The sequence below is a fragment of the Mus musculus genome, chromosome 4 (assembly GCF_000001635.26).
Source record: "Mus musculus strain C57BL/6J chromosome 4, GRCm38.p6 C57BL/6J".
NCBI classification, from domain to species: domain Eukaryota; kingdom Metazoa; phylum Chordata; class Mammalia; order Rodentia; family Muridae; genus Mus; species Mus musculus.
In genome coordinates, this window is record NC_000070.6 from 63,558,739 (window position 1) to 63,582,242 (window position 23,504).

The 23,504-nt window shown below is 50.4% G+C and overlaps 1 protein-coding gene and 1 non-coding gene across 11 annotated transcripts in view; one reads left to right on the forward strand and one right to left on the reverse strand.

Moving 5' to 3' along the window:
• Positions 1–23,504, forward strand: part of Tmem268 (transmembrane protein 268) — a 31,763-nt gene that overhangs the window by 4,144 nt on the left and 4,115 nt on the right. The window contains exons 1-10 of one of the 10 annotated variants that reach the window (NM_001356355.1): positions 25–219; positions 1,205–1,252; positions 2,174–2,257; positions 3,702–3,893; positions 6,919–7,028; positions 9,723–9,830; positions 11,206–11,355; positions 19,063–19,173; positions 21,195–21,275; positions 21,555–21,734. In NM_001356355.1, the coding sequence (NP_001343284.1) occupies positions 3,785–3,893; positions 6,919–7,028; positions 9,723–9,830; positions 11,206–11,355; positions 19,063–19,173; positions 21,195–21,275; positions 21,555–21,734 (849 nt within the window). In that variant the 5' untranslated portion in view covers positions 25–219; positions 1,205–1,252; positions 2,174–2,257; positions 3,702–3,784. Of the gene's footprint in view, positions 1–13; positions 220–1,204; positions 1,253–1,281; positions 1,668–1,768; positions 1,922–1,968; positions 1,988–2,143; positions 2,258–2,607; positions 3,595–3,701; positions 3,894–6,918; positions 7,029–9,722; positions 9,831–11,205; positions 11,356–19,062; positions 19,174–21,194; positions 21,276–21,554; positions 21,735–23,504 lie in introns of those variants that run through there. The other 9 variants (XM_006537871.3, XM_006537867.3, NM_001356354.1 and 6 more) reach the window with 9 other exon arrangements.
• On the reverse strand, positions 8,924–9,028 carry Gm24448. The gene has a single exon (XR_003955562.1). It is a non-coding gene; the product is annotated as a U6 spliceosomal RNA (small nuclear RNA).

Genomic DNA, 23,504 nt, shown 5'->3' on the forward strand with positions numbered 1-23,504 from the left:
CGCGAGCCGTGCGCGTGCCCGCGCGTCCGCGCTCCCGCGCTCGGGGGTTGGGGCCGCGGGGCCTGCGTGCGCGTCCCTCCGCTCAGGCTCGGGTGACCTCTTCCCGCCCCACGCGTCAGGCGTGGGATCTGCAGGGCAGGGCGGGTGATTTCTGGGGTAAAGGAACCCCAAGGCCAGAGGGCAGAGATCGGGGAGCCTGCTGCCCAAGCCCGAGGCCAGGTACGGTGGGAGACGCCGGGCCGGGCCGCGCCGAGCCGGCTTTCTGTTTTGGCTCCCTCCGGGTTTGCTCCCTGACCTTGGATAGTCGGCTTTCTCTTCCGGGGCTTAATGTTCTCATCATTGAAATGGGGCGTTTGAACTCCTTGTCCAGCCAGGTTTTTCTGCCCTAAACTTTTGGGGGACTGCTGCTTCTCTGATGTGTTGGACTTGCATTGTAATTAATGAAGCTGAGTTAGAAGAAGGAAATCCATTTTTTTTTTTTCTTTCTTTCCTTTCAGGATATGTTAGGCGCTCAGATGTTGGTGAGGCTGGCAGGCACTGTGCAGAGATGAGACCTCTTGGGGGCTTGAGTCTGCACAGCCCGCAACTGGAAAATCTGGTTGCAATGTGGGTTCCCAGAGGAACTCGGTCGGCAGTCACTTGCTCCCTCTGTGCTTTGCTTACCATGGTGTGGGGCTCCCTTACTTGTGTGCTGAAGATTGGAGCAGAGCTGAGGAGGTGGTAAATGGTTAGCATTTGCCATTGGGGTCCTGCCTGACCCCTCATGGCCCTGTAGCCTCGGTACTTGGATGAGAATGTACACGGGGAGCCCTGGACCCATCCTGACCTCTGAGTCGAGTCCATTCAGTTCTGTGTGGCTCCTTTCAGTCTCCTCCTTGGCGAAGCAGCCCATTTAGGCAGCCCAGGGAGTCTGTCGTCCTCCACCTTTGCTGCCTAGTTTCCTCCTCCTCATCTCTCTGGCAGTTCTGAGTGTGTTTTCCCCAGTGGATGGTGATCCCTGCAGGGGAGGGCTGAGCAAACGCTCCATGTTCCACTCCTGGTTTTACAGTCCAGGGGCTGGCCCTAGAAGGTTCTCAGGGAATGTTTGTGGCATAGGTTGATGACAGCTACCTTCTCTCAGTAATCAACCTTTTCCCAAGTGTGGATCTCATGGACGTGGAACCCATAGGGCAATCCTAAGTGTCTGTCCTTGTCTCCTTTCCAGGAAATGGAGGCAGAGAGAAGTCTTGTTACCTTGCTCAAGGCTACCCAGGTGGGAAGTGGTTGGGCTGGGCAGGTTACTTTTAGCCAACACACACAAACTTGGGTGTGTGACTGGAGTCTGCTGATTGGGTCTCTGTGGGCAGCTGAGGGGGCTGATGTGGGTGCTGTGATTTCTGCCCCCGACACAATGCTTCATTGTGGCATTTTGCAACCAGTGGATCCTTCTGTGCAGCCCCGGGCTTGAGCAACTCCAGTCTGTGTCAGCTCCTCCCAGCCTTTTCAACACTCCAGTGTTGGGAGGCTTCACCGAGAGGGCCTGAGTCCTCGGCCAGGAGTACAGATGTCAGGGTTGGGTCTGCCTTGTGGCCTACCTAGCAGTTGCTCAGAGGCAGCAGAGGGGCGCAACCTTGTGGCCATTGTGCCTCTTGGGTCTATAGAAAGAGCAGGCGCACTAAGATAGGCTGGTAAGTACTCCTTTGTTTGAGACCGCTGTTGTGAGTTGGACTGAGCATGAGCCGCAAGGAGACTCAGGCTGACTGGACTTGGTTTCTATATCACTGCCTAGGAATTGTGGTTTCTTCTGACCCACTCGAAGATGATTCCATGAATTAGCTGGAAAGGAAGCCAGCCCAAGCGTGGGTGCTGAGGGCTGAGACCCTGGAGTCACTAAAATCCTTCTCCCGACTCTTTGGCTGATAGCCACTCAGCTTTGGAGAGAGTATGTCTTGACCACGGAACAGGAAACCCATGTTGAGGAGAGAACGGAATCTGGGCTGTGGGCAGAGTAAGGGGAACACTGCCATTGTAGACGCTCCTGCCTCTTCATCTGGCTTTTTATAGGGGCACCTTGGGGTAGAACTTGGGGAACCAGGCTTGGGCAGCAAGTGCTTTTTACCCTCGGATCCATCCCCCTGACCGCAGATCCTTCTGTTCTCAACAGGAGTCCCCTCCCCCCATTTTCATTTTGCAGAGCATCCCAGCCTTGTGCAGCTGTGCCTGTTGAAATCTGGAGAGAAACAGTGAAGAAGCCAGAAGGTTCAGTTCCTCCCTGAAGGTCAGCGGGCAGTGGGGCTTGGGGGCCAGTTTGGATTCAAGTAGGTGTGTGTCATCTGTATGCTTCCTGCCTTCCCCAGTGTCAACCTCCCTTGGTAGCACATGAATGATCTAGAGGATTTTTCTCAGGACTGGTGTGCTCTTCGTGGCATTTAATAGGACATGATCTTTCTTGGGACACGTGTCACAGGTGGTAGCAGATTGGTGACTCAGGAGGTCAGCAAAGGAGCCCCCATAAGGAGCATTCCCACTTTGACTGATGATAATGGCTAAAGGTGGATGCTGGCAGCACTGGCCACGCCTCCGGGACCCTGCAGAGCTAACTGCAAAGCCAGGGCTTGCTCTCCTTCTCAGTAGAGCGTTTAACTGCCAAGGTTTCCCTGCTGGAAACCTCTGACCACCTGGAAGCCCCAGCGAGCAAACCCTTGCTTCAGTGAAAGCGGCTGTCTGTAACTGCTTTCTCCTGTGACCAGGAGAAACTATCTTTCTTTTTAGGAGGCGGGGTTTACCTGGTAGCTTACACCTGTCTGCAGCTCACTGTGTATCATAGGCTGGCATTAAATGTTTGATCCAGTTGCCCTGCCTCGTGCACTCCTCAGAGCTGGGACTCTCAGCATATGTCATGAGGCTGGACTGAGAGTGTTTTGTTTTGTCTTTGAGACAGGGTCTCACTGTGTAGCCCTGGCTTGCCTGGAGCTCACTATGTTGACCAGGCTGGTGATAGATCTGCCTCTGCCTCTAGAGTGCTGGCCTTGAAGGATTTAAAGAGCTAATACACATGGAGTGTGATATCTGTTCCCCATGGCCTTCCCGTGATTTTGATTCCTATGTCCATTGATTCTTGGTAGTGGGCCTCTGTGGGGAGAGGTCTGATAGATTTGAAGAAGCCTATTCGAAGTTCTGAGGATGAGTGATGTATCCAAGTTTACACAAGTAGGAGGCTGTGGGGCCACAGTGTGAATGAACCCTGAACATGGACTTTACCCCTTTAGAGAACTGGAATGTAGTCAGACTGTCTGCTAGTTCTCCTCTTCATGCTTGTCAGGACTTTTTGTGTGCAATCTGTGTTTCCTGTTCCCTGGTTTCGGTTTGTACATCTTGCAGAGCCTTGTACATGTAAACAGAGCTGTATATATGTGAACAGGCCTTCCCATAACGAACATAATACCTGTCCCAGGCTTGTTTGCCTGGGCATCTCAGGAAGGAATGGGTGGTGTCTGGTGTGGCTGAGCTGGAGAAGACCCTATGCTAGCTAGTAGGGAAATTCTCAGCAGAGGCCAGAGGAAGGTTTTAGTTCCTTCTTCTTCCTCCGAGAAGTTTCCTCAGTAAGATCGGAAGGTCAGCATTTAGACTCCTTATGGTCCTCCCTGGCCTTTAGCAACTCTGGCCTCCGGGAAGGCCAGGAAGCCAGGGACTCAACTTCTTTCTTTTGTTGTTCTTCATAGGCAAGTGGAGGTGAGACGCTGCCCCAGCATGAACTGCACCCCCAGAAACAGGAAGTAGAAGCTAGAGCAGCTGTCTGTCTGCCATGGCTTGTGAGCCTCCCACAGATCCTGGTGGGGCAGCTGGTCCCCTGCCCACCTCTACCCTTGGCTGCAACATCCTGCCTCAGGGGAACCCTCCTGGCTGGGGGCAAGGTAAGGCCATAACTGACTCCCAGCTTTTCCTTCTCACTGAGTGCCTTTCTGTGCTGAACTCCAACACTTTGTAACTGGAGTCTCTGTGTAGCTGGGTGACTTTGGTATTCAGCTGTAGGTCACTCTCCATCATTTCCACCGTGTTCTCACTGTCACCACCTCCTGACACCACCTTGAGCTTGACTGCCACTGCCTAGCTCCGTTTTCTGTCCTACTTTTCCAGATGTGTAGCTTGCTAGCGCATTCTGCCTCAGGGCTTCCCACTGGGCATGGCATGAAGATCCACCATTCATTCACCAGGCCAGCTCTGGTGCCCCCTGCTGCCTTGTTGTTTGTTCTTTGTAGGACATTCTGTCTCAGGACCTTTGCACATGATGATCTTTTTCTCCTCTCCTCTCCTCTCCTCTCCTCTCCTCTCCTCTCCTCTCCTCTCCTCTCCTCTCCTCTCCTCTCCTCTCCTCTCCTTGTTTCTAATCAGTGATGCTCTTTCGGTGCTCAGTTTTCATTTATCCTTCAGGCCACCATTCATCCTTCCTATGACAAATTATTTGTTGGCTTAGCCTTCGTCAGTGTTTTCTGATGTATTCTCCCTGCAGAATTTATTTAGTATACCAGGTATCTGTGTAGTAACTGTTGAGCCTCCCTACCAGAATGGAAGGTCAGAGAGGAGAGGGCTCTGTATCGTCTTAGCCTTCCCATGTCTGCAGAGCAGCAGGAGACCTGCTCCACTGGGGACGCAGAGTCGGTGTGCTGGGGAATGAAGGCATGGGTGGTAGCCGGGTGCAGCAAGGAGAAATAACACTGTAAACTGTGGGTGTTCTGTGGGATTGTGAGGATTGCACAGAGGGTCTGACACTCTGCTCAGAAAAGGTGTATGACTAGGTTAATAAAAAACAATTTAAGTACCTATACATGCTGCTGTAGAATGGGATGGGATGCAGAATTTTTTTTTTCCCTTCAGGACCTGAGTGGCATCACTCTGCCAAATTTTGGCAAGCCCTCTCCTATTTCTTTGTTCAATCTCAATACGCCCCATCCCCTCTCTCTCAGCTTTGCTTAGCTTAGATGTAGAAACAAGCATTTCCAAGCACAGGGCTTGCTGTTCTCCTGTTAAGCAACAAATGAGAGATCGTATTGCCAAGAATCTGGGGACTCCTGGTAGAAAGGCAAAGAGATCAGGTGAAAGGTTTCTGTAGTGTTTGGGCCAATGCTTGTGGAGCCCAGGGTGTGGCTGGCTGAAGGTTCCAGATTCTCCTGGGGAGGTTCATCCTGTGTGGCGGGTCAGGGCACCAGGGGGAGACCCCACTGAATGATGGCTGTGTTTTGGGCACCGTCTCTTCCTCTTGTGGCTCTATCCCCCTACTCTCAAGTCAACCTAAACTTTTTTGCTTTGCAGAGGCTCAGCTGCTCTTTCCTTGTGAACAGCATCCACCTCTTAGAAGGACTCTCAGAGCAAACACATAGTGAGGCTCCAGTCTTTGAATGAGGGTCTCTCTCTTTGTTTCTTTTCTGCCCACCCCCTTTCATGTGGGGAGTCTTCAGTTCAGTCTAGGTAGGGGAGGGTAAAAGGTTTAGTAGTGTTGTCTTATCAGGACTTTGGAGCTCTAACCAGCTTGCTTCCAAGTTCTGACCTCGCTGGAGCTAGTAATTCACCCGCCATAAGATGGCAGCCAGGCTGCCATCTGCATGATCCACTGTCTCCTGCGGTGGCTGTGACCCTCTGTAGGAAAGGACACAGTTGACCTTCCAAGTTTACCTTGTTAGGAAAGGACTGGGTCACAGTTTATCCCTCAAGAGCTGTCCTGTGTTTATTCTGTGTACCACACTCCTTTCAGAAAGAGAGAGGAGAGGCCAAAATTGAAAGCTCTTTTGGTCAGGACCTAGAGTTTATGGAATGGATGGAATCCTTAAGATTGTAGGTGCACTCCCCTCCTGGCCCAAGGGATGAGAAGGAAGACTATCAATGTTGAGGATTAGAGCCCTATCGTATTAATCTGTTTTATGTGTCAAACATATGCAAGGCACTAAGCCAGCTCAGGCAACCCTGTGATGAAAAGACCAGTGTGGAAGTATGGCCCAAACGCAAGCTTGATGAAAGAATTGAACAGTTGCACGCACACACACACACACTCATCCTTGACATGTGCGAATGAGGCACTGGGGGCCCAAGGTTAATGTTTGAGTGTGCTGGAGGGCTGTACATGGATTCAGAGGATGCTTGACAGTTAACACAGGCTTGAAAGCCACCGTAGCATCTCTGCAATTCTACAGTCAGAAGTCTAACTTTGCTCTCTCTGAGCTCACGGTGGAGGCCATAGAGGGCCCTGCTCCTCTCTGAGAGCCCATCTAGACAAGGCTCTGTGTCCTTCGCCTTCCCAGTAGTTCTGACTACTGAGTACTAAGTACTAGGTTCAAGTACTTCGCTTGTGGCCAAGGCTAGCCAAGGTGTAGCTGCCTATGCCCTTCCTCCTTTTAAGGACCATTGTGATTCCATCAGCCCAAGTGGGTAATGAAGGCCGCTGTTCCTGCTTGAGGCCAGCTGATCTGTGCCCTGCTTACAGCTCTATATCCTGGCCAGCAGCATAGTCTGGGGATGAAGGAGTGGCCATCTAGGGGCTGATGTTCCATGGTAACTATTTAAGTCTGATATCTGGCACTTTGCTGGGATTTAAATTATTCAGCTGAATTTCCCGTTCAGAGCTTGACTGAACAGCTACCTCACCCCTAATGGAATTGGTTGTTCAGCCTCTGTTTACATATGCCTTGTGACATGGGACTCAGGGCCACCCATTCTTTGTGGGATGCCTTTCTGTCCTGGGAAGCTATAAATTGTCTAGTTAGGTCATATGAACCTCAGTTTTGCTTCTTGGGGGCTCCCCAGTCAAGCTAAGTCCTCAGGGATTAGGAACAGCTACCAAGTTCCTCATCAGGAGAAGGTGCTTCCAGCCTGGGGTAGCTGCTTTCCATTATGAACTTCTGCAGAGGTCTTCTTGTGTGGCCCACTGATGCTCTGGTCTGCTTGCAGAGCTACACAATGGCCAGGTCCTCACAGTCCTCCGGATCGACAATACCTGTGCACCTATCTCCTTTGACCTGGGAGCTGCAGAAGAGCAACTGCAGGCCTGGGGCATTCAGGTGAGTTCTGGCTGATTCTTTGTTCTTCTCTCTGTCAACCGGGCCATCTGTCCACCCATCAATCTCTTCACAAACATTTCCTTAACTCTTTACCTGCTCTGACTGGGGCCTGGGCCATAGGAAATGACTAGAACTAATCTTTCTTCCTAGTGTGTTAACTCAGAATGTATGTGTTGAGGGTGGCCACTCTGTCTAGGCCCTGAGCTGTCTGAACTGTGCAGGGGTGAGCAGGACCCAGTGCCAGTGCTCACACTGCCCAGCAGGAGCCAGACGTGGCTCAGGTGAGCAGGGTCAGCCAGACGTGGATGCTACAGTAGAGGACCACACGCAACACTGGTGGCATAGGAGAGAGTTTTGAACTTCCCTGTGGTGGGTGGTCACAAAAACTTCACGGAAGACTAGACCCTGGCAGGCTTGCTGAAGGATGAATTCAAGTATGCTGGGTGGGAGGAAGGCATTGTAAGGGAGGGAACAACATTTATGAAAGTTCATGGAACTTAGCACATAATGGATGTGGTACCTTCAAAGAGTGAATCCAGGCCTGAAGTCCACAGACCCACTGTGTGGAGATGGATCCAGGCTTGTTGCTCGCTGCCTGTGCAACTTTAGGCAGGAGGCTCAAGTTCTCTGTGCTTGTCTGCAAGAGAGGCTGATGTTCATGCCAGTTCTGTAGGGCTTCCATCGGGATTACTTGTGTGATACCAAGGAGCATCTGCAGATATTCTGGGATGCAACGGCCTCTCAGTGACCCACAGCACTTGCTATTGGTGTGGAGGGCAACGGTGTGGCTCTCTCCCCAGAGCCCTTGAGGTTTCCACAGGACTAGCCAGGAAATCACAGGCAGGGTCACACGCAGCTCAGTACAGCCCGAAGCTCTCCGAGTTTAACACGCTGCTATTGAAAGAAGACTTTGCAGACAGCACTGAGCGCCGTGCTCCAGACAAGCTGGCTGTGCTCCACCTCCTCTTCCCTTCTCTCTCTCCCTGCTCTCTTTCTTCCCGTCCTTTCTCGTGTGGCGTGTGCATGTGTATGTATTTATACTTGCATGCCTGTGCATGTGGAGGTTGATGTCTTGCTGGTTTGTTCTCCAGCTTGCTTATTGACAACAGGGTCTATCACTGAACATGGAGCTTGCTGGTCTACCTACATTGGCTGCCAGGCATTTCCCCAAAGCACCAAGCTAACACAGCTGCTAGCAATCCAAACTTCTGTCCTCATGCTTGGGCAGCAGATCCACACACTGAACTATCTCCTGAAACCCCACAGCTTTCTTAGATTATTGTCTTGATTAGTGAAGAGCTTGTGTGTCTATTGTTATATGTTCTTAGAGGATTTTTCTGCTTTGGGGGAATCGTACTTATGATGATGATTATTCTCATGTATATGTTGGTGTGTGTGTGTGTGTGTGTGTGTGTGTGTGTGTGTGTGTGTGTGCCAGGATTCATGTACGGAAGGCAGAAGACAACTTTGTGGAGTCTGATCTTTCCCTCTACCTTCTTCTGGATTCTGAGGAATGAACTTGGCCAGCCCCTTTGGCCCCAGTTCACTGAGGTGTTCCGTGTTGAGATGGAATTCTTCTTCTTCTTCTTTTTTTTTTTTTTTTTACAAGAGCACAAATCTACTTTTATTTATTTACTCTCCATTAGTTTAAATCCGGGGTGGATACAGCATCACACGGATTCTGTGTCCAATGGCTTTTGCAGGAAGGTTGCTTCTGAATTTGGCACGAACCATGCCACTGTTTCCGTGGGCCCGAGTTACTTTCCCCAGATCGCTCTGGTTGTGTTTGGTTTGCCTCCAGGAGTCACTGTATTGTTTTTTTTGCTTTATACACATAAGCACATCTCTTGCCTAAGTAGAGCTCCATTTCATCTCGGGCATAAATACCTTCAATAAAAAATATGGGACGCTTCACGAATTTGCATGTCATCCTTGCGCAGGGGCCATGCTAATCTTCTCTGTATCGTTCCAATTTTAGTCTATGTGCTGCCGAAGTGAGCGTGAGATGGAATTCTTAAGTGGCTCCTACCCTTTGGTTGGCTCCTGTTCTATAGGGCTGGTGTGCTCTGAACACACTCTGGTTTAGACAGGAAGGTCTGTGCCCTCAGCACTTGGGACTCTGTGCAGAGTGTCAGATGGTGGCACTGACAGAGGGCTGAGTGTGAGCAGAGTGTCAGATGGTGGCACTGACAGAGGGCCAAGTGTGAGTAGAGTGTCAGGTAGTGGCACTGACAGAGGGCCGAGCTCCTGGAGTGCATTGTGCTTCTCTCTCTGCCGAGGACCCCCCCCCCCACCGCCACACCCCTGACTTTGGAGAAGAGGAACCAAGGTTAAGGGCAGAGGTCACTTGGCCCAAGTCGCTCAGTACTTGAATGACATGACCAGAGTTTGGTTCAGGGCCTGTGCCTTGCCCAAGGCTGCCCCATGCTTGTTGGCAGGTTCTGAGAGTCAGGCTGTGTAGTTCCTCTGCAGGTTGCCCTGGCTTTCAGGTTGCCCCTTCCTGCAGTTAGACCTACCCTAGGGCTCCCAATCTGTGCTCTGAGCCTCTTCTTCTGCCCTCTAAGGTGCCCCACCTATGCCTTCTCCTCCTCCCGTGGTCTGTCCTGCGATCTGGGGACGCCATGCTTGCCGTGGGAAGGAGATAGGGAGTTGGTTGTCCTGTAACTGATGACCTCTTCATCCTGCATGGCCCAGGTCCCTGCTGAGCAGTACAGGAACTTGGCTGAGAGTGCCCTTTTGGAACCTCAAGTGAGGAGGTACATCATCTACAACTCCAGGCCCATGAGGCTGGCCTTTGCTGTGGTAAGTGGCCTCCCCTTGGCCTCAGCCACACCAAATTCAGCAGTGTGTCCGGAGGCGTATAAGGGGATGAGGAACCCAGCTGCCCAGGCAGGCCTAGTACCATGGATTTGGTGTGGAAGGGGTTAGTACAGGATGGGAGTTGAGGTTGGGAATCTATAGAACACCAGACTCCTGACTCAGTGTTTGTCCTTGGCCAAAACTTTCCCGTCTGGGATTTGGTTTTTCTTTGTTCACGGCTAGGTGTTTCCTGTATTTATAGTGTGCATACACACAAATGCACGCATGTACCTGTGTGTGCACATGCTGAGAAACATATAGCTATGCCTACATCTCCACATACAGAGACATGTGCGGTTTGTGGCCAAACAGTGTGTGAACCAGGCTATCCAGCTGCTGCTGCTGAACCCTTAAGCACACTGATCTCTGGCTTCTAGCTTCAAGGTCACATGGCCTAGCTGACCCCACCTTTCAGAAGAAGGGGAAGAGGGAGTTAGTTTTTAACAACTCCCTAAAAAGTACCGGGCTTTACCCTGTTAGCCCTGGAACAGCCCTGAGGGGTGGGCATGGTTATTCCCAGTTTACAGGTGGGGAAACTGAGGTTTAGAGGGGTGCCATAGCTTATCCCAAGCCATACTCCCAGGCAAGGATCACTGTGGGGCTTAGACACAGAATTCTTTCCAGAGCGTCCTGCCGCTTTTGTGTTTCATTTGAAATTGGGGTGAGGAGGGCTTAGGAGTGACTGACCTCGCTATCAAACTTGAGGGCTCACAACTTTTACCCCGGCTCCGGCTCAGCCAGCCATCTTCAATAGGCCGACTAAAAGAACCAGTTAAGAATGGAATGCAGAAAAGGGAGATTTAGTCAATGTGGCCTCACTGGAAAGAGCGACACAGAGACTCAGCAAACACTCCAGAGGTCCTGAAGGGAGAGCAGAGTTTAAGCACACAGACACGGCCAAGCACATCTAAGCAGCCAGGTCAAGATGTGGCCCCGCCCACCATTTTCCCACCATCCTCTGGGCTCCAGTCTCATCCTGGATGGTAGCCTAACAAGTCATTAGAGCTGTGGGACATTTCCCATCATGAGATTCCTAGCAGAGTTCCCATTTCTTGGGAGTCCGTAGTTTCAGCAGCCTGAGAGACACGAGTGTCTCTTTAGAATATCCTCATTTCTGCCAGGCCAGTTACAACCTGTTGTCAAGATTCACCCAATAAGTATTGAATAGGAGCCATCCCAGGATCAGCATGGTTTCCTCCAGGCCCCTGGGAGGCTGTTTGACCCCCAGGGTGGCAGGGATATCTGACAGGGTGCCCCTGAGTGGAGCTGCTGTTCCTGGCAGCTCCATGCCTTCTACAGCTCTCCTTGTCTTCTACAGGTGTTCTACGTGTTGGTGTGGGCCAACATCTACTCCACCAGCCAAATGTTTGCCCTGGGCAACCAGTGGGCAGGCGTGCTGCTTGCGACCCTGGCTGCTTTCAGCCTGACCCTGACCCTTGTGCTGGTCTTTGAGAGGCAGCAGAGGAAGGTGAGGTGTCCGGGGCCCTGTCTGTCCCCTCCTTAGGGCTGGGTGGTCTGATACTTTCTTTGTTCTAACTCAGCAGCTCCTTCAACTCCCCTCATGGCTGCAGATCCATAACTAAGAGAAATGTGAAGCTGAATCCTTTGTTGTACAGTTTTTGCTCTTTTACACACACACACACACACACACACACACATACACACACACACACATCCTTTCCATAAATGCAAAGCTTACTGGCTCGTGCCCCCATGCTCTTTCTCCCCTCCTCTGCCTTCTTCTTTCCTCCCCTGTTGCCCTGAAAGGTCACTCTGTCTCCCTTTAATGCTTTCAGTTCACTATCTGATGACCTCATGGCTTCGGTGGCTTGCTCACTGGGGCCATTGCGTGTGGGGTACAAAGCCACTTGCTCCTTGGCCAAGAAGCAAAGGCTCTTTGTTCTCTTCTTTATTTTCTTACTCAGTCACTGCAGATTTTTGTTGTTCGTGTTTTTTTTTTTTCTTCCTGGCTGCCAGCTGTTTTGAAAGCAGTTCCCAGTAGACAGCATTCCTGCCAGGATTCTAACTAGCCGAGCTCGCTCGCACACCTCTCCTTGGAGCTGCACAAAAATTTGTGATTGCCAGGGAGAGAAGGTTACAGCTCACCTCACTGTAGTACCTTGCCTGGAGATGAGGGTTGGGGAGATGCTGTTGTTTCTCCTGGGGAGGGTAGGTGCCTTACCCACAACAAGGCCTCAGTTCACTCTCAGTAGCCACCTGAGATGCAGGCAGTGAGCTTAGAGAGTTAGGGAACTTGTCCTAGATCTCACTGTAAGGGAAGAGCCAAGGTTCAGAGCCACACATATGACCCCCAGTCACCTTTAGAGAGGAGATCCCTGCCTCCCAGCTCCTGAATATGCCTGTGCTGTGTATCAAAACTTTTCACAGAAAGTGGATCGTCAAAGGCTTTCCATGGAAACACCTGTGACTCTGGCCAGAGGCCTTTACAGATCAGGGGCAGGGCTTCATAAAGGCTCTGGGAGCAGCCCCCAGTTCACTGCTGCTGAGTGACCAGGCTAGAGCTCAGGCTTTGGCTGGTTAGATTCCAGGTAACCTTCTTAGCGCCCAGTGTGTGACATCTGGCGCTGCTGTTATGAATATACACTTAATTCCTTGGAATGCTGTGGGTAGGAGTCCAGCGTGAGTGTCCCTGGGCCAGGAACTGGGAGGGCTCCTGGGGGTGTATTTGCTCCTCTTTAAGGCCCCCGTGCTTGTGTGGCTTCACTGGGGTATGGCAAGGCCCTTTCTCTCTCCCTAGTCTAAGGTCAACTGAGCAGTGTCTGCTCTGTTTAACAGTGCATTCTCAGGTTCTGGGAAGTGGTTCGGATATCTTGCATTATTTTCCCTAGCTCAGGATGCAGTCTTTGGGTTACCTGCAGAAGCGCCTCTTTCCCTCTGTTCTGAGTCCCTGGACCACTGCTTGCCATTCTGAAGTCCTTAGCAGGTGCTCCGCTTCTGCTTGGCTTGGCTTCATGTCGCCAAACTCCATTTCATGCCTATGTTCACAGGGACAAATTGGGACTTTATGGCTTAATCATTCTGAAAGGATCTCTGTTGGGCTTTGCTTCGAGTCTGACAAGATAATGCTACCCCTGGGCTCTCTCCAGGCCTTTGTAACCCTTGTGCTTGGTCTGGAAAAATAAATTGAGCCTCTGGCTCCTGCTGGGAGATACTTCTTTTGAGAAGAGGAGAAAGCAAGCCATCAACCTAAAGAGGAAGAAGTGAGGAGAGCTGCTGGCAGGTGTGTTACAACGCTGCCATGACTCTCCAAGTCCAGGGCTGTCTGCTGGCTGCATGGCCTTCTTTCCGCCCCTTCTGCTCCTATGCAGCTGTACTGTGAAGCCAGGGAGTGCCAGGTTGAGGTGCTAGACACAGTCACAGAGAAGGACCTGCTCTCTGCTCATGGGTACAGGTAAGGGCCTCAGGTGCAGAGCCTGGAAAGGGTTCTCTAGGCTCTTGGGTCACTCGAATCCCTGCCTGCCAGGACCCTCTCTTCCTGGGACTGAGCTCCATTCTCTGAGCACCCATTGTGTGCTCTGTGCTTAGGGCCTGAAGCCTCCTGATACCTGTTAGCTCTGCAGCCTAGGGCGAACAGTTTCATCCCTTCTGGACCTCAGTTTCCTCATCTGAAAAGAGCTTGATAAATCTGGCTCTATCGTAGGATAGTTGTGAGGGTTAAAGGAGGGGAGCATTCATGCTCGGACTTGGCGTAGCATAAATGCTCAGTCAGTTGTAATTGTTACTGTTGTTGATGTCATCGGCCAGTAAGAAGAGCTCAGAGAGATTCAGGAACTAACCTGGGCCGCACATCTCCCCTCAGTTCTTCCTTTAGATCCCAGCTCACAGTCTCAAGCCCCTGAGATTTCTTTCTTTGTTTTCTACAGGGTATTTCACTCTTATTGTAGCTCAGACTGGCCTCAAACTCAGATCCACCTGCCTCTGCTTCCCTAGGGCTGGGATTCATGGTACATACCTGGTCCCAGGGATCCCTTATCAGTATCCTACAGACCTGTCCTTCCTGATAGTGCCCCTCACGGGATTAGTAACCCTGCATCACTTAGCACCTGGAAGAGCCTCAAGATCTCTTGCTCTCTCTCCATGATTTTTTTTACCCTCATGTGGTGAGGGACTAGCCATTCTCAGGAACAAGAAGGAGAGTGGTGCAAGAGCCGAGACTGCCTCAGGCCCATCCAGAGTGCAACACATTGCGCAACACATGGCATCCCTTGTGTGTGGCCAAGGTGACACAGAGGAAAATATGACATTTCAGTCCAGGTTTCCTGTCACAGTGACACTCGTGGCCAGCCAGCATGTATGGAGTGTCCATTCCTGAGGGGCACGCATGCAGTGGCTCATTTTGGCATTAAGGTTCCTAAGTCAAGGGGAGTTTCCATCTCTGCTTTAGGATGAGAACATAGAGGCAGGTGTCAAGAGAGGGTGACACGGGCAGTAGGGTCAGGGTCAGGGTCAGAAACTGAGCTCTCAGTGAGTAACTTTCTGACCAGATGAGCAAGACTCACCAGAATGCTAGTCATAGACAGTGGAAGCCATCCAGTGCATCGTGACCCCTTGTGAGCCCCAGCTCTATACCCCTGTGTGCAGTGTGGACTTAAAGGACATGCTGGAGAATTCTAGATAGATTTCCTACTTCATTCACGTCCAGTGATCTTTTTCTATGCCCAGGTAGACCAGAGAACATGCCCTTGGCCTATAAATTTTTTTCATGGGCCAATTGTGTGCCAGCAACCCTGACCCTCTTTCAGTGAGTGCCACCATTGTCTGTCACCATGTGACCCTACAAAAGCACCTCTGCACATTTCCAGTTAACCTTTGGGGGGCCTGCTGCTTTGGGGAGCCCTTGGCTCCTACTAGTCGTGTAGTTGCCTTTGACGGCCCTTTGAGGGTCTCTTCTTCAGGCCATCACTCTGGGTCCTGTCACAGCTCTCCTTAACCCTCTCTGGTGTCCTTAGCATCTGCAGCAGACTTGACATTGGCTGCTCTGGGTGGGAGCAGAAGGAAACAGCTTCTCTGAGGGCCAGGTGCTGTGCTGGGAGCTTTAGGAGTGGGCCTGCTAGCACATGGCTTCGTAGAACATGCCTCAGTCATGGCTTGCTGAAGGCCGAAGCCGGGGAATCTTAAATTTGAGTTCCTGTCTCTAAACAGAGAAAGGAGAAAGAAGTAGGTGTGCTGGTAACAGAGCTGGTTCTTTCCCCACAGAGTAGACTATCCCTTAACTTCCCTCAGTCATTAGGATTTCGTCCTAGCCCAGGGCTAAAGACTTCCTTTACAGCTAAGTGAGTTCTCTCCTCATTCCCAGGAGGCAGGGGTGTTCCCCCCCCCCTTACACGCGTTCACGCGACCGGCCAGGAAAGACGCAACAAACCAGAATCTTCTGCGGCAAAACTTTATTGCTTACATCTTCAGGAGCAAGCGTGCAAGCCCCAAACCCAAAGTGAAAGCGAAACCCCGTCCCTCTTAAGGAGAGTTATCCTTCGCCTAGGACGTATCACTCCCTGATTGGCTGCAGCCCATGGCCGAGTTGTAGTCACGGGGAAGGCAGAGCACATGGGGTGGAGAATTACCCTTGGCACATGCGCAGATTATTTGTTTACCACTTAGAACACAGCTGTCAGCGCCATCTTGTAACGGCGAATGTGGGGGCGGCTTCCCACAGTTCCCCCTTTTCTATTAATAAAAGCAATAGGCCACCCATATTAATGAGAGTGGAGATAGAGGTCAAATCCCCAGTGTGCAGGTAAAGGAGCCGTACACATAACCTCCTACTAGGCTCATCACCTAGAGGGGTCCTGGTCTGGTCCCGTGTTGTTTTTCCTGGAGGAAGGACACTTGAACACTCAACCTTCTTGAAAAATGACATGTCTCCCTAGAATAGGCTCATATATGCCGCAGAGCCCTTCTACTGCAGTGCTTAGCCGTGCAACTCTCTCGGGCTGCTGAAGCACACTCACTCTGTCCCGTGCAATGAGACTAGCCTCGTGGTGTGCAAGAGCTGAGTGGCCAGCGACCTATTGCTTAAGCATAGATAACCATATATCAGGGGAAGCACCATGTTCTAGAGCTGCAAGCGCCTGGGCAATAACCACCTTGTCTCTCCTAGTTTGGGCCTTAAGCTTACAGACCAACCAAAGAAGCAACACTAATCCACAGCAAAGTGTATCTCCAAATAATATCAATCCCACCCATTCTTTAAAGAAGGAAAATGCTGAGGAGATCCAATTGGGTAATCCTTTGGTCAGGGACAGGTCCAAGCGCGTGGAGTTGACCTGAAGTCTCAATTCCCGAAGGATCTGTTCAAATTCAGCCGTCCAATTCTGTAACATATACTGAGAAAGACTTTTTGACAAATTAGCTGCCCTAGTAAATTTCTCATACTGAATGGAAGTAACACACAATCCCGGAAACTTTTGTTCACATCCCAGCTGAGCTATTTGCCATAATACATCTAGTTGTACCTGGACAAGATCTATGAGTTGATTAACCAGCATGAGACCACCCTGTATCTTGACATTAGCTGAGGCCTGTTTATCTATGACTGTAGTCACTGAGGCTGACAAAGTGTTAATGGTGTCAGTCGTCTGGACCTGTCCAGACAGAGCCAAGGCTGTCTGAATCAAGGCCAAACCCAGTTCCTAGTTAGTGGTAAAAAAGCAGGGGAATACTTGAGCATTATACATCACCGGCATTGGGAGTGGAAATGTCGACATTATCCCCCAACGCTGCTCTCTCTTTATTATTGACGCCCTGGACATTACCAAGACGAGGGACATCAGTATTCCCTTGGTCAGTCTGGATTTTTCGGGTGAGTCTTTCTGGTATCCAAAGTGGGTTGTCTTCATTCTGTGGGAAAACACAAATAGCTCCCCTGGATCTTATCAAAATAGGATCCGGGCCATACCATTTATTATCAAGGACATTTTTCCATTTAACCATCTCATTGGGCCTATCTGGCTCTGAACAATGACGTTCAGCCGCAGTATGGCCATGAGCATCAATATTTAAAAAATTGAGTGTAAAGAGTGCCATAGACACAGACACTCTTGGTACTCGGGGTAGAGCCTCCTCGATTCCCCTCTTCTGTTTTAATAGATAGGATTTGAGGGTGCGAGGCGCACGCTCAACAATACCCTGTCCTTGAGGGTTGTATGGAAGTCCAGTCAGGTGAGTCACGTCCATCTGACGGCAGAACTGCTGGAATTTTTGAGATGTATAAGCTGGTCCATTATCAGTCTTAAGGAGTTTGGGTTTCCCCCAAGCACTCCATGCCTCAAGGCAATGTTGAATCACATGTGAGGCTTTTTCTCCTGTTAAAGGTGTGGCAAACATTACACCAGAGCAGGTGTCAATAGAAACATGTAAATATTGATTTCTCCCAAAGGAGGAAATATGCGTGACATCCATTTGCCAGACCTGTAATGGCCTGGCATGAGTAGATAAAATTTGACAACAATCTAAAGGCATTATTAAGTAATCAGAATCACTTTCAGTAGAACCAATCCCTCTGGCAGCTCAAGGAATACCAGAGGAAGGAAAACAGCCATGTAGGCTTGGCAAAATTATTAGTTGAGCTATTCTGTCCCTTTGTGATATAGAAAAGACAAGTTGAGGACAAGAACAGAGAACCTGAAGTTCCCCTTTATAATCCTGATCTACAACTCCAGGGTGGACAATAAGACCTTGTAGGCTGCAAGAGCCTGCCTCTGTCTCTCTGGCCACAAAATCTGAGAAGGACTCCTGAGGTCCCTGGACGATCTTTGTTAGTTGTCCAGTGGCTTCACCTGCTTGGGAGAGCGCCTTCCAGGCCCTAATAGCCTTTTCATCTGATTCAGAACTACTAAGAACTGGCTCCTTGAGCTCATCTAGTGATGAGTATAGGTTCCTTCTCCTAGAGACCTCCGCTAATTGATCTTTTTTCTTTTCTTTTTTCTTTTCCTTCCTTCTAATCTCTCCCCAGGTATTCTTACCTGACCTAAACTTTTCCTCGGGTTCAAGACCCTTGGAAAGGCCTGTATACTTAGTTTGTGTACCATATTTCCTCTTTGCTCCTACTCTCTCTCCCCGCTTTACTTCTGATAGATTGCCCTGAATTTCATCCAGAATTTTCAGCCCTGCCTTAACCACTTGATAACATGTGAAAAGGAACAAAAAGGCTCCTAACACTAGAAAAAGTTCAAGGCCAAACATACCTTGTAAAGCTATTTCCCACTTTACTTCTGATAGACTGTCTTGAATTTCCTTAGAAAGTTCAAGGCCAGACTTACCTTGTAAAGCTATACTTACGGGTACCCTGTTCCCCAGCTGAAGAGTTCTGAATTCATGCAGTTGAATCCTTCTCAACAGTCTGTTTTACGGGAACACTTCATTACCACCATTCCCCAGCTGAAGAGTTCTGAATCCACGCTGGATCCTTCTCAACAGTCTGTTTTACGGGAACACTTCATTACCGTGACCCGCAGTTCTGGTTCCGGAATGAGGAATCTTCCTTGCGCCGGTGATGGTTAACTCCCGTCCCGAGTTTTCTTGTCCCGGGTTTTTTTCGTCCCCGGTTCTTTCTTCCCGGGTTTTCGTCACCAACTCTTACACGCGTTCACGCGACCGGCCAGGAAAGACGCAACAAACCAGAATCTTCTGCGGCAAAACTTTATTGCTTACATCTTCAGGAGCAAGCGTGCAAGCCCCAAACCCAAAGCGAAAGCGAAACCCCGTCCCTCTTAAGGAGAGTTATCCTTCGCCTAGGACGTATCACTCCCTGATTGGCTGCAGCCCATGGCCGAGTTGCAGTCACGGGGAAGGCAGAGCACATGGGGTGGAGAATTACCCTTGGCACATGCGCAGATTATTTGTTTACCACTTAGAACACAGCTGTCAGCGCCATCTTGTAACGGCGAATGTGGGGGCGGCTTCCCACACCCCCCCTAATCTGCAACCTAAGATTGCAAGACTCAATGGAGAGGCACAGGCACTACAGCCAGGAGGCAGCAGAGCTGAGCTTGGGCTTAAGTGCTCTCACACTGAATTTACCATAGGGGAAAAGAGAGTTGTCTTGAGCTTGAAGGTTGACTTGCGGCCTCTGGGAGAGGGGCAGCTGTGATGTTTATGGCTGAGGAACTCCTTGGCGTCTTGGAGGTCAGCCTTGGACCTGGCACTTGTCTTTTAGGCCAACACTAACACAGACCTGAGGCTGGTGGCCGCCAATGGAGCCCTTCTGCGACACCGTGTGCTGCTGGGGGTGACAGACACAGTGGAGGGATGCCAGAGTGTGATCCAGGTACCGTGTCTCAGAGTGTGACCTCTCCTGCTGGCCTGCTTGCAGGTGGCCTTGTGTTCTCCTGGCCTGGCCTGTGGGGTCCAGTGTCTGCTGCACTGCTGAGAGTGTCTCCCTCTCTTCTCTGTTCAGCCTCTCCCTGAGGATTCCTCCTCTGCGCTGTATCCTGAGGTTGGGCACTGTAGGAATCAAAGTTCCCGTGCAATCGAGCTTGCACCACCCATAGGATGGCAGGCACACAGTGGCTTTAAAGGGGCAGTGAGAGCTTATGGTGTCCCAGGGCTGCACACCGAATGACGTGGGAGGAGAGATGATCCTGGAGAGGTTGGTGTGATGCTAAGGCCTCATGTGTCTGGCTCAGTAGTTTTCTCACTCCCTAAAGCATTCGGGGGATCTTAAAGTAGGACATCATTCATGGGACCTGGCTGAGGCTGGATTTGATCCTGGCTGCCTCTGCTCAGTGCTTCAGTGCTAAGTACTCAGTGCTCAGTGCAGTTGAGTGTCTTATCTATAGTCCCTGTGAGATCTCACCTCGCTTCTTGCGTGGCATGGGTACATATTATTCTTAGCCTACAACTGGAGATAGCAAGGCTTAGGGAAGGAAAACAGTCTACATAGCCAGGAAGCAGAGCTGGGTTGTAGCTTAGGCTATGTCTCTTTGGCATGTGTATGCCTCATTGGTCACAACCCTTTCCTTCAGGGGAGACCCAGGGATGCCCATCTGGCAGACATTTGCTGAGAGCACCCACATGCCAGACACTGTTCTCCAGGTAGAGCTGGGGCAGAGGATGGCACACAGGTCTTTGCTCTGCGGAGCTGATCGCACCTGGGATAGCTAGTGTGGCTTGTAAAGTTATCTTTCCTGAGATACTGGCACAGGGTTCCAGGCAGTTCAAATAGAACATTTGTATCTCTTGAGCCTACGGCTCCTTCCTAGTGTCCTCTTTCAGCACATAGGAGGGACCCTGGGATGTAGTTGAATTTGTGGTTGTTTGATGACTAATGGAGGGACATGGCTTTTCAGACAGTGGTTTCTTTTCATCTTCACAATGACGTCTTGGAGTGAGATGCTGCAATGCCTGGAGGTCTTTCAGAATCCCCAGGGGTGCTGGGTGATGTGCAGGGCAAGGAAAGAGGAGCAGTCAGCAGGGGTGGGCATGGAGCAAGTTGCTAAAGCAGGGTGGCAGAGAGTTCCCATCTCCTGTGCATGTGAGATTTTTTTTTTATTAATAATAAAAGACTTAAAAAGTCATGTGAACAGATCCTTGAGGAGGTCACCTGGTGGAAGAGACTGTTTCGGGGTCAGTCGCCCTGAGCGGGGGAGCAAGGTGGTGATTGCAGTTGTTAGACTCAGAATTCGACTTTTCTGCAGACCTTGATTCTCATGTGTGTGGCATCCTCAAGGCGCCTCAATGGTCATGGAAGGTTTTGGTGGCTGCTGTCTTGGGGGCTGCTGGGGCTGAGGTGGAGGGAGAGGTTGGGGGTATGGATCAGGGTGCCTTTCTTACCTGAGTCCTTCCACTGAGAACACTTGGACTGACAACCTTAAACCTAGCACTGGTTGGTAGAGATTTCCTTTGTGAGGGCTTTTCTCCTTTGGATATTTGGGTTTAGGACGGGATGGTACTTATACTATTGAGGGTGAAGGTGCTATTCCTCTGCCCCAATAGTCACGTGATGGCCAAGGGGGTTTGGAGTCTGTCTGGGATGCTCTGTGGGAGGTGGGGCCCAGCCATTTTTGTCCATGGTTGGACATACTCTGAATTTGCTTGCAAAGCCATTTTTCTGGGTTGACCACGTGGCTCAGTGGTCGTGTACACACCTGGCGTTCTGTCCCGGGTTTGGTTTCCGGCACCATCAGTTTTTCCCCCTCCCAGACATACATAGGAGCCGTAGTAACACCGTTCCTTCCGGACAGCAGGCGTGTCATGTGCTTATTGAGAGGTGGATGAGGACGGGGGGAGCTTGGGGACAGACTTGGGGTCGGAAGCTCAAGGTCAGGCCTCTGCTGCTTCCCCCCACAGCTCTGGTTTGTCTACTTCGATCTGGAGAACTGTGTGCAGTTTTTGTCCGACCATGTTCAAGAGATGAAGAGGAGCCAAGAGGTAAGACAGCCGCCAGCTCCTTTCCCAGGGCCAGCCATTCCCTGGGATCTCAACCTCCTGAGGTCAGGATTATGGTAGCACCGTGCTCCTGGCAGGCCAGAGCCCGTGGCTGCAGGCAGGGTTTGCCCCCTGACCTTCAGCAGTTGCCGGGGACCCTGCTCCTGTGGGAGAAGAGTGTGATCTCACTGGTGTGCTCACTGAGGTCAGTGTCTAGCTCTCTGGCTGGTCAAAGCCTGCCAGACTTAGAACACAGCTGTGCCCCCTTTGTTTCCTTTCTAGTCCTTGCTGAGAAGCAGATTGAGCCAGCTGTGCGTTGTCATGGAGACTGGAGTGAGCCCTGTGGTGGAAGGGCCCGAGGATTTGGAGGATGCTCCCCTCCTGCCCAGCACTCCTGGTCCTCAGGAGAGGCCACTCACACAGACTGAACTCTATCAGCTTGTTCCAGAGGCTGAGCCGGAGGTAATGGCGCTGCGGCGGTCAGTGAGGTCTTCCCCCGTGGGCCCCCGTGGGGTCGTGGTCCAGGGATGCCTCAGGTTTTAGGCTCTGGGGTTATAGCTTCTCTGAGTTACTAGAGACCTTTCAAATCTTGTAGCTCAAGGTTATCTTTCTTCTCCTTCTCTTCTCCCTCTCCTCATCTTCTTCCTTCTCCTCTTCCTCCTCCTTCTTTATCTCCTCTTTCTTTTTCTCCTCCTCCTCTTCTTCCTCCTCTTCCTTCTGTTGCCATTGTTCACTCCAACACTTTCTATTTTTTTTTTTTTTAATTCTGACACTTTCTTTTTTGAGACAGAGTTTTCCAAGTAGCCCAGAGGGTAAAACCATAAACCTTCCAGCTGCCAGGAGGGCAGGCTTCGTCTTTACACCAGCACTTTAAGACACAGTTAAGGGAATTACTTTTGTATCTACTGGGACTTCTGGTTACATTTTTAGTACCTTGCCTGTTCTTTTTGATAGCTACACTGTAAGGATCGTTGCATGTTGATGAGCTGTAATATACCATCAGTTTGGATGAATACTGAACTTTTAAATGTCTGTTGCTGGACATTGTCTGTAATGCCAACACACATGAGCTGGAAGTAGGAGAATTGCAGGTCTAAGGCTAGTCTGGACTACACAGGGAGACCCTGTCTCAAAATAAAAAAGATCCTGTTGATCAATTACCAATTACATGTTCATGTTCTCATCTGACTATCCAACATTGTTCATGCATGCATGAATGCATGCAGCCATCCATCCATCTATTCATCAGCGCCCATCCATCCATCCATCCATCCATCCATCTCTATCATCACCCATCCGTCATCCACAGACCCGCCTACTTAAATCCTAGTCACCATTTGGATCTATGTGAATACTTTCAGTTCTGGCTTCACCAGCCCCACAGCCCCTGCCAGGATCTGCTCTTGGGTTGCGTGTGGGGTCTGGCTTCTTGCTGGCAGACCTGTAAACTATGAGGACAGACCCATTCAGTAGGAGTGCCCTCACGTGACATTTGGAGCTTTGAGGATCACTTGCATTTTCCTTCCATTCTGGGGCTGGGAGTCGGGGGCTTCACAGTAGGAGTATTTAAGAGAAAAAATAATGGCAGTATCAGTCTCCTCACGTTTTCTTTTCAGAGCAGAAAAGACTGATAAAGCCACATGCTTTATTCAGGCAACTACGTGTCTGGCAATAACCCGTTAAATATGGGCTTTTCACATTATTCTTTACAATTTGCCCAAACCCATAGAAACACAATTTCTCATCAAGTGTGTGTGTGCACATGCATGCATGTTTTGAAAGTAGCTTATCAGTTAGCTAGAGAAAATATAACCTCTACTCCAACCTCAGTGTGGGCAGCTGGGTCATCTGTGTCTGGAAGAGCCCAGTCTGTGACAGACGTAAAGTCAGAACAGCCGCTCACATTTTTAAGGATTTTTATCTTGCAAAGCATTCTTGAGCATGTCCCTGAGGTCTGCTTCACCTTTTCTTCTGGGATGGGGAGAGTGAGACTTGCCCAGGCTCCAGCACAAAGGAGAAGGTAGGGGAGTTGAGTGTAGAAGCCTCCTGTGTAGTCTCAGCGCACCAGCTGGGCTGGTTATTGATCTGGGACTAAACTGATGCAGCCAGGCTGGGTTAGTGAAAGGTACATTATTTGCATCTTCAATGTCCTCTAGCCTAACATAAAAGACAACTTAAGAAAAAGCCAGTCCTTGGGAGCCATTTGGAATTAACTGCTTCTTGTTCAGGACC